General features: G+C 53.5%; 1 protein-coding gene across 1 annotated transcript in view; it reads left to right on the plus strand.

The window, feature by feature from the left end:
- Positions 1–735: 735 nt before the first annotated feature.
- The window catches only part of LOC140193104 (catenin beta-1-like), a gene marked incomplete at its 3' end in the record, with an annotated part of 31347 nt that continues 15429 nt past the window's right edge, over positions 736–16653 (plus strand). Inside the window, exons 1-3 of the mRNA XM_072250506.1 lie at positions 736–1092; positions 8599–8751; positions 10968–11087. Coding sequence (XP_072106607.1) covers positions 736–1092; positions 8599–8751; positions 10968–11087 — 630 coding nt within the window. The remainder of the gene's footprint in view (positions 1093–8598; positions 8752–10967; positions 11088–16653) is intronic.

The raw sequence follows: 16653 nt of genomic DNA on the forward strand, positions 1-16653 counted from the left end.
CCTCCCCCCTCCCCCCTCCCCCCTTCCCCCCTCCCCTTCCCCTTATCACAATCACCTTCCCCCCTCCCCCTTTCCCCCCCTTCCCCCCTTCCCCCCTTCCCCCCTTCCCCCCTTCCCCCCTTCCCCCCTTCCCCCCTTCCCCCCTTCCCCCCTTCCCCCCTTCCCCCCTTCCCCCCTCCCCCCTCCCCCCCTCCCCCCCTTCCCCCCTTCCCCTTATCACAATCACCTTCCCCCCTTCCCCCCTTCCCCCCCCTCCCCCTTCCCCCCTTCCCCCCTTCCCCCCTCCCCCCCTTCCCCCCTCCCCCCCTCCCCCCCTCCCCCCCTCCCCCCCTTCCCCCCCTTCCCCTTATCACAATCACCTTCCCCCCTCCCCCTTTCCCCCCCTTCCCCTTATCACAATCACCTTCCCCCCTCCCCCTTTCCCCCCCTTCCCCCCTTCCCCCCTTCCCCCCTTCCCCCCTTCCCCCCTTCCCCCCTTCCCCCCTTCCCCCCTTCCCCCCTTCCCCCCTTCCCCCCTTCCCCCTTCCCCCTTCCCCCTTCCCCCCTCCCCCTTCCCCCTTCCCCCTCACCCCCCTCACCCCCCTCACCCCCCTCACCCCCCCTCACCCCCCTCACCCCCCTCACCCCCCTCACCCCCCTCACCCCCCTCCCCCCCCTTCCCCCCCTTCCCCTTATCACAATCACCTTCCCCCTTCCCCTTATCCTCATCCCCTCTTTTGGCTGTTTCAATGTGTCATGTCGTCTCGCTCGCAGGAAGGGCTGGACCCCCTCCTCACCAGCATGGTCCAGCTCCTGGCGTCCGACGACATCAACGTGCTGACCTGTGCCACGGGCATCCTCTCCAACCTGACCTGCAACAACTCGCGCAACAAGATGGTGGTGTGCCAGGCCCGGGGCATCGTGGCCCTGGTCCACACCATGCTGCGGGCGGGCGAGAAGGAGGACATCATGGAGCCCACCGTCTGCGCCCTCCGCCACCTCACCAGCCGGCACCCGGAGGCGGAGGTGGCACAGAACGACGTACGGATCAACTATGGCATCCCCACCGTGGTGGGGCTGCTGAACCAGCCCTTCCACTGGCCGCTGATCAAGGTGATTGCGATTCGGGCCCGCCCCGTCCAGTCACGTCCCGCTATCCCGGCACGCTGTGGGAGGGTGGGAGGAAACCGGAGGACTCGGAGGGGATCCCATAGCGTGGGAAGGGGAAGGAAAACTTCAAGGGGCGGACAGCCACTGGGGGAACGTACGACCTCCTTACGGGCAGTGGCGGCATTTGAACCCTGGCCGCGGGCGCTATAAAGCGTTGCGCTAACTACTAAGCTGCCATACTGCCCCAAGGCCCAACTGACATCCCCCCCCACCCATATTTTCCTCCAATCGCCTTAAAATTACGTCCCTTCCTGGGGATAAAGACTCTGACTGTCCGCTGGGCCCATCGTGTCTGCTTAAATCGAGTTTGCCTCTCTTCCTCCACGGCAGAGTCGCGGTTCGCGTGATGCTCTTAAAGCCCCGGTGGGTGGGGGTGGGGGCACCGAGATCAGATTTCAATTCCTGTAATCCGCTGTGAGAAATTTGTGCGTTCCTCCCCGCCAGCCGCTTGGGTTCCCCCACCCGCCTCCCCCCAGCCCACCCCCGAGTGCTCCGGTCTCCCCCCATGGTCCGATGACGTTCCGGTTAGTCGGCCCTGTGATCGTGCTCTCCTGTTTTTTTTTGTGTGTGTGGATGTCTGCGAAGAACTAGTTTCAGGTTGAGTATCGTGCGCATTCTCCGATGTTAACTGGGACGAAAGGACTATGGTGTAGTTGGTTGGGGGGGAGAGGCTTGTTGGGGCAGGGGAGGGGCCTGCTCTCTAAAATAAAAAGCGAGCCCAATTCCCTTCAGAGTCGTAGAGCACTACAGCCCCAGAGACAGGCCCTTCGGCCTGTCTAGTCCCTACTGGGCTCTTAATCTGCCTACTGGCATTGACCTTGCCCATAGCCCTCCCGCCGTTGTACTTATCCAAACTTCTCTTAAATCTTGAAGTCGTACCAGCGTCCAGCACTTCCCGCTGGGCATCTCCTACCCTGCTCTCACCACCCTCCCGAGTGAAGATCTTTCTTCTGTCCCCCCCCCCCACATGTTCCCCGTAAACATTTCACCTTTCACCCTTAACCCAGAACCTCTCGAAGTAGTCCCACCCAACCTCAGTGAGGGGAGGGAGAAGAAAATGCCTATTTGCGTTTATCTGATCCGCACCCCTCATTCTCCTACGCTCCGGGTAATAAACTCCTGGCTGTATCTAACCTTGACCCCGTAACTCTTCCGATCTTACTGAAATCTTTCTTGTCTCTCGTCGGAGAGAGAACTGGGTTGAGCTGGGTGGGGGAGCGGGGAATGGATCAGCCATGATGAAATGGCGGAGCAGAATCGATGGGCCGAATGGCCTGATTCTGTTCCTGTTCTTCTCACATCCATCCTGCCCCTTGTAAGAATCTTTTAAATGTCCCTAATGTACCTGCTGTTCCTCTCTCTCATTCTTTCTCTCTCTCTCATTCTCTCTCTCTCTGTCTCTCATTTTCTCTCTCTCTCTCTCTCTCTCTCTCATTCTCTCTCTCTCATTCTCTCTCTCTCATTCTCTCTCTCTCATTCTCTCTCTCTCATTCTCTCTCTCATTCTCTCTCTCTCAATCTATCTCTCTCCCTCTCAATCTATCTCTCTCCCTCTCTATCTATCTCTCTCCCTCTCTATCTATCTCTCTCCCTCTCTATCTATCTCTCTCCCTCTCTATCTATCTCTCTCCCTCTCTATCTATCTCTCTCCCTCCCTCTCTATCTCTCTCCCTCCCTCTCTATCTCCCTCCCTCTCTATCTCCCTCCCTCTCTATCTCCCTCCCTCTCTATCTCCCTCCCTCTCTATCTATCTCCCTCTCTATCTATCTCCCTCTCTATCTATCTCCCTCTCTATCTATCTCCCTCTCTATCTATCTCCCTCTCTATCTATCTCCCTCCCTCTATCTCCCTCCCTCTATCTCCCTCCCTCTATCTCCCTCCCTCTCTATCTCCCTCCCTCTCTATCTCCCTCCCTCTCTATCTCCCTCCCTCTCTATCTCCCTCCCTCTCTATCTCCCTCCCTCTCTATCTCCCTCCCTCTCTATCTCCCTCCCTCTCTATCTCCATCTCCCTCCCTCTCTATCTCCTCCCTCTCTATCTCCATCTCCCTCCCTCTCTATCTCCCTCCCTCTCTATCTCCCTCCCTCTCTATCTCCCTCCCTCTCTCTCTCTATCTATCTCCCTCCCTCTCTCTCTCTATCTATCTCCCTCCCTTTCTCTATCTATCTATCTGTCTATCTGTCTCCCTCCCTCTCTATCTATCTGTCTCCCTCCCTCTCTATCTATCTGTCTCCCTCCCTCTCTATCTATCTGTCTCCCTCCCTCTCTATCTATTTATCTCCCTCCCTCTCTATCTATCGATCTATCTCCCTGCCTCCCTCTCTATCTCCCTGCCTCCCTCTCTATCTCCCTGCCTCCCTCTCTATCTCCCTGCCTCCCTCTCTATCTCCCTGCCTCCCTCCCTCTATCTATCTCCCTCCCTCTCCCTCTCTATCTCCCTCCCTCTCTATCTCCCTCCCTCTCTATCTCCCTCCCTCTCTATCTCCCTCCCTCCCTCCCTCTCTATCTCCCTCTCTCCCTCTATCTCCCTCCCTCCCTCTCTATCTCCCTCCCTCCCTCTCTATCTCCCTCCCTCCCTCTCTATCTCCCTCCCTCCCTCTCTATCTCCCTCCCTCCCTCTCTATCTCCCTCCCTCCCTCTCTATCTCCCTCCCTCTCTATCTATCTCCCTCCCTCTCTATCTATCTATCTATCTCCCTCCCTCTCTATCTATCTATCTATCTCCCTCCCTCTCTATCTATCTATCTATCTCCCTCCCTCTCTATCTATCTATCTCCCTCCCTCTCTATCTATCTATCTATCTCCCTCCCTCCCTCTCTATCTCCCTCCCTCCCTCTCTATCTCCCTCCCTCCCTCTCTATCTCCCTCCCTCCCTCTCTATCTCCCTCCCTCCCTCTCTATCTATCTCCCTCCCTTTCTCTATCTATCTATCTCCCTCTCTATCTATCTATCTGTCTCCCTCCCTCTCTATCTATCTGTCTCCCTCCCTCTCTATCTATCTGTCTCCCTCCCTCTCTATCTATCTGTCTCCCTCCCTCTCTATCTGTCTCCCTCCCTCTCTATCTATCTGTCTCCCTCCCTCTCTATCTATCTATCTCCCTCCCTCTCTATCTATCGATCTATCTCCCTGCCTCCCTCTCTATCTCCCTGCCTCCCTCTCTATCTCCCTGCCTCCCTCCCTCTATCTATCTCCCTCCCTCCCTCTATCTATCTCCTCCCTCTCTCTATCTATCTCCCTCCCTCTCTCTATCTATCTCCCTCCCTCTCTATCTATCTCCCTCCCTCTCTATCTATCTCCCTCCCTCTCTATCTATCTCCCTCCCTCTCTATCTCCCTCCCTCTCTATCTCCCTCCCTCTCTATCTCCCTCCCTCTCTATCTCCCTCCCTCTCTATCTCCCTCCCTCCCTCCCTCTCTATCTCCCTCCCTCCCTCCCTCTCTATCTCCCTCCCTCTCTATCTCCCTCTCTCCCTCTATCTCCCTCCCTCCCTCTCTATCTCCCTCCCTCCCTCTCTATCTCCCTCCCTCCCTCTCTATCTCCCTCCCTCCCTCTCTATCTCCCTCCCTCCCTCTCTATCTCCCTCCCTCCCTCTCTATCTCCCTCCCTCTCTATCTATCTATCTATCTCCCTCCCTCTCTATCTATCTATCTATCTCCCTCCCTCTCTATCTATCTATCTCCCTCCCTCTCTATCTATCTATCTATCTCCCTCCCTCCCTCTCTATCTCCCTCCCTCCCTCTCTATCTCCCTCCCTCCCTCTCTATCTCCCTCCCTCCCTCTCTATCTATCTCCCTCCCTTTCTCTATCTATCTATCTCCCTCTCTATCTATCTATCTGTCTCCCTCCCTCTCTATCTATCTGTCTCCCTCCCTCTCTATCTATCTGTCTCCCTCCCTCTCTATCTATCTGTCTCCCTCCCTCTCTATCTATCTGTCTCCCTCCCTCTCTATCTATCTATCTCCCTCCCTCTCTATCTATCGATCTATCTCCCTGCCTCCCTCTCTATCTCCCTGCCTCCCTCTCTATCTCCCTGCCTCCCTCTCTATCTCCCTGCCTCCCTCCCTCTATCTATCTCCCTCCCTCTCTCTATCTATCTCCCTCCCTCTCTATCTCCCTCCCTCTCTATCTCCCTCCCTCTCTATCTCCCTCCCTCCCTCTCTATCTCCCTCCCTCCCTCTCTATCTATCTCCCTCCCTTTCTCTATCTATCTATCTCCCTCTCTATCTATCTATCTGTCTCCCTCCCTCTCTATCTATCTGTCTCCCTCCCTCTCTATCTATCTGTCTCCCTCCCTCTCTATCTATCTGTCTCCCTCCCTCTCTATCTATCTGTCTCCCTCCCTCTCTATCTATCTGTCTCCCTCCCTCTCTATCTATCTATCTCCCTCCCTCTCTATCTATCGATCTATCTCCCTGCCTCCCTCTCTATCTCCCTGCCTCCCTCTCTATCTCCCTGCCTCCCTCCCTCTATCTATCTCCCTCCCTCTCTCTATCTATCTCTCTCTCTATCTATCTCCCTCCCTCTCTATCTCCCTCCCTCTCTATCTCCCTCCCTCTCTATCTCCCTCCCTCCCTCTCTATCTCCCTCCCTCCCTCTCTATCTCCCTCCCTCCCTCTCTATCTCCCTCCCTCCCTCTCTATCTCCCTCCCTCCCTCTCTATCTCCCTCCATCTCCCTCCCTCTCTATCTATCTATCTATCTCCCTCCCTCTCTATCTATCTATCTATCTCCCTCCCTCTCTATCTATCTATCTATCTCCCTCCCTCTCTATCTATCTATCTATCTCCCTCCCTCTCTATCTATCTATCTCCCTCCCTCTCTATCTATCTATCTATCTCCCTCCCTCTCTATCTATCTATCTATCTCCCTCCCTCTCTATCTATCTATCTCTCTCTATCTATCTGTCTCCCTCCCTCTCTATCTATCTGTCTCCCTCCCTCCCTCTCTATCTATCTGTCTCCCTCCCTCTCTATCTATCTGTCTCCCTCCCTCCCTCCCTCTCTATCTATCTGTCTCCCTCCCTCTCTATCTATCTGTCTCCCTCCCTCTCTATCTATCTGTCTCCCTCCCTCTCTATCTATCTGTCTCCCTCCCTCTCTATCTATCGATCTATCTCCCTGCCTCCCTCTCTATCTCCCTGCCTCCCTCTCTATCTCCCTGCCTCCCTCTCTATCTCCCTGCCTCCCTCCCTCTATCTATCTCCCTCCCTCCCTCTATCTATCTCCCTCCCTCTCTCTATCTATCTCCCTCCCTCTCTATCTCCCTCCCTCTCTATCTCCCTCCCTCTCTATCTCCCTCCCTCTCTATCTCCCTCCCTCCCTCTCTATCTCCCTCCCTCCCTCTCTATCTATCTCCCTCCCTTTCTCTATCTATCTATCTCCCTCTCTATCTATCTATCTGTCTCCCTCCCTCTCTATCTATCTGTCTCCCTCCCTCTCTATCTATCTGTCTCCCTCCCTCTCTATCTATCTGTCTCCCTCCCTCTCTATCTATCTATCTCCCTCCCTCTCTATCTATCGATCTATCTCCCTGCCTCCCTCTCTATCTCCCTGCCTCCCTCTCTATCTCCCTGCCTCCCTCTCTATCTCCCTGCCTCCCTCCCTCTATCTATCTCCCTCCCTCTCTCTATCTATCTCCCTCCCTCTCTATCTCCCTCCCTCTCTATCTCCCTCCCTCTCTATCTCCCTCCCTCTCTATCTCCCTCCCTCCCTCTCTCCCTCCCTCCCTCTCTATCTCCCTCCCTCCCTCTCTATCTCCCTCCCTCCCTCTCTATCTCCCTCCCTCCCTCTCTATCTCCCTCCCTCCCTCTCTATCTCCCTCCATCTCCCTCCCTCTCTATCTATCTATCTATCTCCCTCCCTCTCTATCTATCTATCTATCTCCCTCCCTCTCTATCTATCTATCTATCTCCCTCCCTCTCTATCTATCTATCTCCCTCCCTCTCTATCTATCTATCTATCTCCCTCCCTCTCTATCTATCTATCTATCTCCCTCCCTCTCTATCTATCTATCTCTCTCTATCTATCTGTCTCCCTCCCTCTCTATCTATCTGTCTCCCTCCCTCCCTCTCTATCTATCTGTCTCCCTCCCTCTCTATCTATCTGTCTCCCTCCCTCCCTCCCTCTCTATCTATCTGTCTCCCTCCCTCTCTATCTATCTATCTCCCTCCCTCTCTATCTATCTCCCTCCCTCTCTATCTATCGATCTATCTCCCTCTCTATCTATCTCCCTGCCACCCTCTCTATCTCCCTGCCTCCCTCTCTATCTCCCTGCCTCCCTCTCTATCTCCCTGCCTCCCTCCCTCTATCTATCTCCCTCCCTCTCTATCTATCTATCTCCCTCCCTCTCTATCTATCTATCTCCCTCCCTCTCTATCTATCTATCTCCCTCCCTCTCTATCTCCCTCCCTCCCTCCATCTATCTCCCTCCATCTATCTCCCTCCATCTATCTCCCTCCATCTATCTCCCTCCCTCTATCTCCCTCCCTCTATCTCCCTCCATCTATCTCCCTCCCTCTATCTATCTATCTATCTATCTATCTATCTATCTATCTATCTATCTATCTATCTCCCTCTCTATCTATCTGTCTCCCTCCCCTCCTCTCTATCTAAAAAAATATTACCTCTGGCAACTCCCCAATACTTGCCTCCAAACCCTGTAAAGTGTTGTCTCCACGTATTATTCCACCTTGGGGGAGAAAGTCTCCGACTGTCCACTCAGTCTATGCCAATCATCGTCTTGGACACCTCCCCTCGAGTCAACCTCTCGTCCTCCTCCGCTCTGAAGAGTGAGGAATGAAAAAAGAAAGCCCAGGCTCACTCAACCTCTCCTCATGGAGCACCACGCCACAGAAACAGGCCCCTTGGCTCACTAGTCCGTGACTCGTCCCATTGACCTCGCCATTGCCCACGTACCTACCCTGGTGTCTCTCAAACGTTGAGGTCGCGATCGCATCCACCGCTTGTGCTGGCACCTCGTTCCACACACTCTCCACCCTCTGAGGGAAGATGTTCCCCTTGAAACGTTTCACCTTTCACCCTTAACCCATGACCCACCCAACCTCAGCGGGCGAGAAGCTTGCTTGTGTCCATCCAGTCTACACCCTCTATCAAATCTCCCCCCTCATTCTCCTACGCTCCAGGGGATATTTAACGACTTAACTAAGGCAACATCCTTGTAAGGTTTCTCTGCACTCTTTCAATTTTATTAACATCTTTCTCGGGGGTTTGTGGGGGAGAGGGAGATCATCTCGGATTTGTGTATCAGTCTACCGCATGGTGGTGAGGTGCTGGGGAAGAAATCGGACAGAGTTGTGGGGGGGGGGGGCGGTCAGAGAAGTAGAGCCTTGGGACCCCCCCCCCCGCCACCCCGTGGGTCGCACAGCTCCCTCGTTCCTTCAGAACAGGGGATTTTTTTTCTCCACTTAAATCTTTCTCCCGCTCTCTCATCCAGGCTACCGTAGGACTTGTGCGCAACCTGGCGCTGTGCCCAGGTAATCACAGCGCCCTCCGGGAGAGTAACGTCGTCTCTCGTCTGGTCCAGCTGCTGGTCAAAGCTCACCAGGACAGCCAGCGGCAGGCCCCCGGCGGGGGGCAACAGTACATGGTAGGTGGTCACGGTCACCCTCACCTTGACCCTTTCTCTCCCAACCATCCAGGACGAATTTAAAAGCCGGCTTCCGTCATCAAAGCTTCCACCCACTGTCGTCACCCAGGGCATGCCCTCTTCTCATTGCTGCCATCAGGGAGGAGGTACAGGAGCCTGAAGACACACACTCAGCGATTCAGGAACAGCTTCTTCCCCTCTGCCATCAGGGAGGAGGTACAGGAGCCTGAAGACACACACTCAACGATTCAGGAACAGCTTCTTCCCCTCTGCCATCAGGGAGGAGGTACAGGAGCCTGAAGACACACACTCAACGATTCAGGAACAGCTTCTTCCCCTCTGCCATCAGGGAGGAGGTACAGGAGCCTGAAGGCACACACTCAACGATTCAGGAACAGCTTCTTCCCCTCTGCCATCAGGGAGGAGGTACAGGAGCCTGAAGACACACACTCAACAATTCAGGAACAGTTTCTTTCCCTCTGCCATCAGGGAGGAGGTACAGGAGCCTGAAGACACACACTCAACGATTCAGGAACAGCTTCTTCCCCTCTGCCATCAGGGAGGAGGTACAGGAGCCTGAAGACACACACTCAGCGATTCAGGAACAGCTTCTTCCCCTCTGCCATCAGGGAGGAGGTACAGGAGCCTGAAGACACACACTCAACGATTCAGGAACAGCTTCTTCCCCTCTGCCATCAGGGAGGAGGTACAGGAGCCTGAAGACACACATTCAACGATTCAGGAACAGCTTTTTCCCCTCCGATTTCTAAATGGACCTTTTTTTAAAAAAAATAAACAAATACTGCCAAAAGGAACATAGAAAACCTACAGCACAATACAGGCCCTTCGGCCCACAAATCTGTGCGGAACATGTCCTTGCCTTAGCTTAGAAATTACCTGGGCTTTACCCACAGCCCTCTATTTCTCTGAGCTCCATGTACCTGTCCAGGAGTCTCTTAAAAGACCCTATCGTATCCACCTCCACCACCGTCGCTGGCAGCCCATTCCACACACTCACCACTCTCTGAGTAAAAAACTTACCCCTGACATCTCCCCTGTACCTACTTCCAAGCACCTTAAAACTATTCCCTCTCGTGCTAGCCATTTCAGCCCTGGGAAAAAGCCTCTGACTATCCACATGATAAATGCCTCTCATCATCTTGTACACCTCTATCAGGTCACCTCTCATCCTCTGTCGCTCCAAGGGGAAAAGGCCGAGTTCACTCAACCTGTTCTTATACTTGTACTTTATACTTTATTGTCGCCAAACAATTGATACTAGAACGTACAATCATCACAGTGATATCTGATGGGTCGGTGGGTGATTGGGAGTGTGGAGGGGTGGGTCAGTGGGTGATTGGGAGTGTGGAGGGGTGGGTCAGTGGGTGATTGGGGGTGTGGAGGGGTGGGTCAGTGGGTGATTGGGGGTGTGGAGGGGTGGGTCAGTGGGTGATTGGGGGTGCGGAGGGGTGGGTAAGTGGGTGATTGGGGGTGTGGAGGGGTGGGTGATTGGGGGTGTGGAGGGGTGGAGCAGTGGGTGATTGGGGGTGTGGAGGGGTGGAGCAGTGGGTGATTGGGGGTGTGGAGGGGTGGGTCAGTGGGTGATTGGGGGTGTGGAGGGGTGGGTCGGTGGGCGATTGGGGGTGTGGAGAGGTGGGTCGGTGGGCGGTTGGGGGTGTGGAGAGGTGGGTCGGTGGGTGATTGGGGGTGTGGAGGGGTGGGTCGGTGGGCGGTTGGGGGTGTGGAGGGGTGGGTCGGTGGGCGGTTGGGGGTGTGGAGGGGTGGGTCGGTGGGTGATTGGGGGTGTGGAGGGGTGGGTCGGTGGGCGATTGGGGGTGTGGAGAGGTGGGTCGGTGGGCGGTTGGGGGTGTGGAGGGGTGGGTCGGTGGGCGGTTGGGGGTGTTGGGGGGTGGGTCAGTGGGTGGATATGTTGATCAGCCTCACTGCTTGGGGGAAAGTCACTGTTTTTGAGTCTGGTGGTCCTGGCGTGGATGCTATGTAGCCTCCTCCGTGACGGGAGTGGGACAGATGGTCTGTGAGCAGGGTGGGTGGGATCTTTCATGATGTTACTGGCCCCTTTCTGTATTCAATGTCCGTGATGGTGGGTAGGCTAGTGCCAGTGATGCGTTGGGCGGTTTGACTACCTGTCGGGAGCAGCGCTGTTTCTGTGTACAAGGAAACCGTTGATGCTGACCTCTGCCCTTTGCCCCGCCCAGGACGGAGTGCGGATGGACGAGATCGTGGAGGGCTGCACCGGGGCCTTGCATATTCTGGCCCGCGATCAGGCCAACCGGGTGGTCATCACTGAGCTCAACACCATCCCTCTCTTCGTCCAGGTAATCTCCGCCGTGCCCTCTCGGCTAGACTCCTTCAGACGCTGGCGCTGCACCAGGGCCAGTGCCGGACTCCGGTCCAGGGGCCGCTGGTGATCGACTGCCCTGCGCTCTCAGGTTTTAATCTCTAGCCGTTTAGGGGTACAGCGCGTCCAGACCCTTCTGGCCTGATCGAGCTGGGCCACCATCAGCCCCACCACCGCCACCGCCGTAAAGTGACCCTACCGTAGTGTAGTGGTCTAAGTGACACTGTTAGCAGCCTCAGAGCATTCCGGAGTTCAATTCCGGCGCTGTTCTCTCAGCCTGGGGTCTGAAGATGCGTCGTGTGTGTTAATTGGTTGGTGTAAATTGCCCTGCCGTGCGGTTAGGGCTAATCGGGTGGTTCGGGGGTGAGGGGGGGGGAGGTTGTCGAGGGTTGCGGGAGCGGGGCGTCTTGAAGGGCCGGGAGGGCTGTTACTCTAGATAAACAAGTAAAATTTAAAGCAATCCTGCCAGGATTTACAACGACCGATTCACCCTAGGGAGAATTTACAGTGATCGATTCACCCTAGGGAGAATTTACAGTGACCGATTCACCCAGGGAGAATTTACAGTGACCGATTCGCCTAGGGAGAATTTACAGCGACCGATTCACCCTAGGGAGAATTTACAGTGATCGATTCACCCTAGGGAGAATTTACAATGACCGATTCACCCTGGAGAGAATTTACAGCGACCGATTCACCCTAGGGAGAATTTACATCAACCGATTCACCCTGGAGAGAATTTACATCGACCGATTCACCCTAGGGAGAATTTACAACGACGGATTCACCCTACGGAGAATTTACAGTGACCGATTCACCCTCGGGAGAAGTTACAACGACCGATTCACCCAGGGAGAATTTACAACGACCGATTCACCCAGGGAGAATTTACATCAACCGATTCACCCTAGGGAGAATTTACAGTGACCGATTCACCCAGGGAGAATTTACAGTGACCGATTCGCCTAGGGAGAATTTACAGCGACCGATTCACCCTAGGGAGAATTTACAGTGATCGATTCACCCTAGGGAGAATTTACAGTGATCGATTCACCCTAGGGAGAATTTACAATGACCGATTCACCCTGGAGAGAATTTACAGCGACCGATTCACCCTAGAGAGAATTTACATCGACCGATTCACCCTAGGGAGAATTTACATCAACCGAATCACCCTGGAGAGAATTTACATCGACCGATTCACCCTAGGGAGAATTTACAACGACGGATTCACCCTGCGGAGAATTTACAGTGACCGATTCACCCTCGGGAGAATTTACAACGACCGATTCACCCAGGGAGAATTTACATCAACCGATTTACCCAGGGAGAATTTACAACGACCGATTCACCCAGGGAGAATTTACATCAACCGATTCACCCTAGGGAGAATTTACAGTGACCGATTCACCCAGGGAGAATTTACAGTGACCGATTCACCCTCGGGAGAATTTACAATGACCGATTCACCCAGGGAGAATTTACAATGACCGATTCGCCTTTGGGCTGGGGGAAGAGATTGGAGCTCCCGGTGGGAGGTGGGGAACCCACACATTCCACCAGAAGAACAGGCAAGCTGTCCCGTCAGATTCCATATCTACTGCCTTGCTGCTATACCCGCTCGGGGAAGGCTTTGGGGGTAATTCCCGAAGGGAAAAATCCAGAGTTGGAGCCCCCGGGGCAGTCCCACGTTGAGTTACACTGACCGGCAACTCCTAGTGCCAAACTGTGCTTGCCGTCTCTGCCGTTCCTTTGGGTTCATTAGCTGCTTTGGTTGGGGGGGTGTTGGAGGAGCCCTCCATATCATACTGCCCTGACTTGCGTGTCACGTAGACAGCTGGGACGCAATGGGGGGGGGGGGCCTCAGGATCTCTCCCAAGAATCCACATGGACATCTGATGCCTTCCTGTTGAGAAAGAAAGGCTTCGGGTGCAGGTTCATATCCGTCTGTCACGTGTGTGCCAGAATGTACGGTGAATTGCATCATTTTGAGTTCTTCAACGGCCAACACAACCCAAGGATGTGCTGGGGGCAGTCCGCACATAACTTGTGGTTTATGTAGTTTGATAGAAGCACGTTGGAAGTGCTGGAGATCCTCTTTGTTTGATCATTGGACACAGGAGCAGAATTGGGCTGTTCAGCCTATCGAGTGCTATTCCATCCTGGCTGATTTACTATTCCTCCTAACCCCCGTTCTCCCGCCTTCTCCCCGTAACCTTTGATGCCTCGACGAATCGAGACCCTGTCAGCCTTCGCTTCAAATACACCCAATGACTTGGCCTCCACAGCCACCTGTAGCGATGAATTCCACAGATTTATACCCTCTGGCTCAAGAACCTCATCCCCGGTCTAAAGGGTCATCTATTCTCAGGTCCTGGATCTGCAAACATCCTCTCCACATCCACTCTACCTAGGCCTCTCAATATTCCATAGGTCTCAACGAGATTCCCCCCGCCCCATTCTTCTAAATTCCAACGAGATTCCCCCTGCCCCATTCTTCTAAATTTCAACGAGTCCCCCTCATTCTTCTGAATTCCAACGAGTCCCCCCATTCTTCTAAATTCCAACGAGATTCCCCCTGCCCCATTCTTCTAAATTCCAACGAGTCCCCCCCATTCTTCTAAATTCCAACGAGTCCCCCCATTCTTCTAAATTCCAACGAGTCCCCCCCATTCTTCTAAATTCCAATGAGTCCCCCCATTTTTCTAAATTCCAATGAGTCCTCCCCATTTTTCTAAATTCCAATGAGTCCCCCCCATTCTTCTGAATTCCAACGAGTCCCCCCCATTCTTCTGAATTCCAACGAGTCCCCCCCATTTTTCTAAATTCCAATGAGTCCCCCCCATTCTTCTAAATTCCAATGAGATTCCCCCCGCCCCATTCTTCTAAATTCCAATGAGTCCCCCCCATTCTTCTAAATTCCAACGAGTCCCCCCCATTCTTCTGAATTCCAACGAGATTCCTCCCGCCCCATTCTTCTAAATTCCAACGAGTCCCCCCCATTCTTCTAAATTCCAACGAGATTCCCCCCGCCCCATTCTTCTAAATTCCAACGAGTCCCCCCCATTCTTCTAAATTCCAACGAGTCCCCCTCATTCTTCTGAATTCCAACGAGTCCCCCCCATTTTTCTAAATTCCAACGAGTCCCCCCATTCTTCTAAATTCCAACGAGTCCCCCTCATTCTTCTGAATTCCAATGAGATTCCCCCTGCCCCATTCTTCTAAATTCCAACGAGTCCCCCTCATTCTTCTGAATTCCAACGAGTCCCCCCATTCTTCTAAATTCTAACGAGTCCCCCCCATTCTTCTAAATTCCAATGAGTCCCCCCCATTCTTCTAAATTCCAACGAGTCCCCCCCATTTTTCTAAATTCCAACGAGTCCCCCCCATTCTTCTGAATTCCAACGAGTCCCCCCGATTCTTCTAAATTCCAACGAGTCCCCCCATTCTTCTAAATTCCAACGAGTCCCCCCATTCTTCTAAATTCCAACGAGTCCCCCCATTCTTCTAAATTCCAATGAGTCCCCCCCATTCTTCTAAATTCCAATGAGTCCCCCCCATTCTTCTAAATTCCAACGAGATTCCCCCCGCCCCATTCTCCTAAATTCCAACGAGTCCCCCCCATTCTTCTAAATTCCAACGAGTCCCCCCCATTCTTCTGAATTCCAACGAGTCCCCCCATTCTTCTAAATTCCAACGAGATTCCCCCCGCCCCATTCTTCTAAATTCCAACGAGTCCCCCCCATTCTTCTGAATTCCAACGAGTCCCCCCATTCTTCTAAATTCCAACGAGATTCCCCCCGCCCCATTCTTCTAAATTCCAACGAGTCCCCCCCATTCTTCTAAATTCCAACGAGATTCCCCCCGCCCCATTCTTCTAAATTCCAACGAGTCCCCCCCATTCTTCTAAATTCCAACGAGTCCCCCTCATTCTTCTGAATTCCAACGAGTCCCCCCCATTTTTCTAAATTCCAACGAGTCCCCCCATTCTTCTAAATTCCAACGAGTCCCCCTCATTCTTCTGAATTCCAATGAGATTCCCCCTGCCCCATTCTTCTAAATTCCAACGAGTCCCCCTCATTCTTCTGAATTCCAACGAGTCCCCCCATTCTTCTAAATTCTAACGAGTCCCCCCCATTCTTCTAAATTCCAATGAGTCCCCCCCATTCTTCTAAATTCCAACGAGTCCCCCCCATTTTTCTAAATTCCAACGAGTCCCCCCCATTCTTCTGAATTCCAACGAGTCCCCCCGATTCTTCTAAATTCCAACGAGTCCCCCCATTCTTCTAAATTCCAACGAGTCCCCCCATTCTTCTAAATTCCAACGAGTCCCCCCATTCTTCTAAATTCCAATGAGTCCCCCCCATTCTTCTAAATTCCAATGAGTCCCCCCCATTCTTCTAAATTCCAACGAGATTCCCCCCGCCCCATTCTCCTAAATTCCAACGAGTCCCCCCCATTCTTCTAAATTCCAACGAGTCCCCCCCATTCTTCTGAATTCCAACGAGTCCCCCCATTCTTCTAAATTCCAACGAGATTCCCCCCTGCCCCATTCTTCTAAATTCCAACGAGTCCCCCCCATTCTTCTAAATTCCAACGAGTCCCCCCGATTCTTCTAAATTCCAATGAGTCCCCCCCATTCTTCTAAATTCCAATGAGTCCCCCCCATTCTTCTAAATTCCAACGAGTACACCCCCGCCCCCCCATTTTTCTAAATTCCAACGAGTACAGGCCCTCATGCCTCAACCCTTTCGTTCCTGGGATCGATCGTGGGTGATTCTCCAGTGACGGGATGTCCTTAGATTTCTCGGGACAAGAGGGTCATTAATTTTTTTTTTAACCCCCCCCCCCCACCTGAAACTGACCACTGCTGCTACGTTGGCAGATTTGGAGTATGTATGCAGAAGACGTCTCCCATAGCAGCCAAGAAACACATACCATGGAACTCGTTCAAGGAAACATCAAACCCCACCCCATCCGCACCCCTCCCCCCACCGGGATTAGCTCAGGGTGGGATCTTGAGCTCTGGGTGCACTGACTTACCAGCCCTCGTACCTTCTGTGATCCCAGAAGCCACTGACCTGGGGTAGCGTTTCTCGTTGGCACCCGCTGCTCTTCGTCGCCTGGTGAATAGTTGCGGGCATACGTGTGAGGCCGTTGAGACTGGGCGCCTCCCGGACTTGATCTAGTCAGACTTGCACGGGGGAGGGCCTGTGTGGGTTCTGTTCCCAACTTGTGCGAGTGAGTCTGTTTCCGTAAGAGACAGGAATAGAGCGAGGCTGTTCAGCCCATCGAGCCTGCTCCACCATTCCATCATGGCCAATTTACTATCCCTCTCAAACCCGCTCTCCTGCCTTCTCCCAGTAACCTTTGACGCCCTGACGAATCAAGAACCTGTCCACCTCTGCTTTAAATACACCCAATGACTTGGTCTCCACAGCCGTCCGTGGCAATAAATTCCCCCCGGCTGAAGAAAATCCTCCTCGTCTCTGCTCTAAAGGGATGTCCTTCTGCTCTGAAGTGGCCCAGACACAGAGCCACGG

The sequence above is a fragment of the Mobula birostris genome, unplaced genomic scaffold (assembly GCF_030028105.1).
Source record: "Mobula birostris isolate sMobBir1 unplaced genomic scaffold, sMobBir1.hap1 scaffold_3820, whole genome shotgun sequence".
NCBI lineage: Eukaryota > Metazoa > Chordata > Chondrichthyes > Myliobatiformes > Myliobatidae > Mobula > Mobula birostris.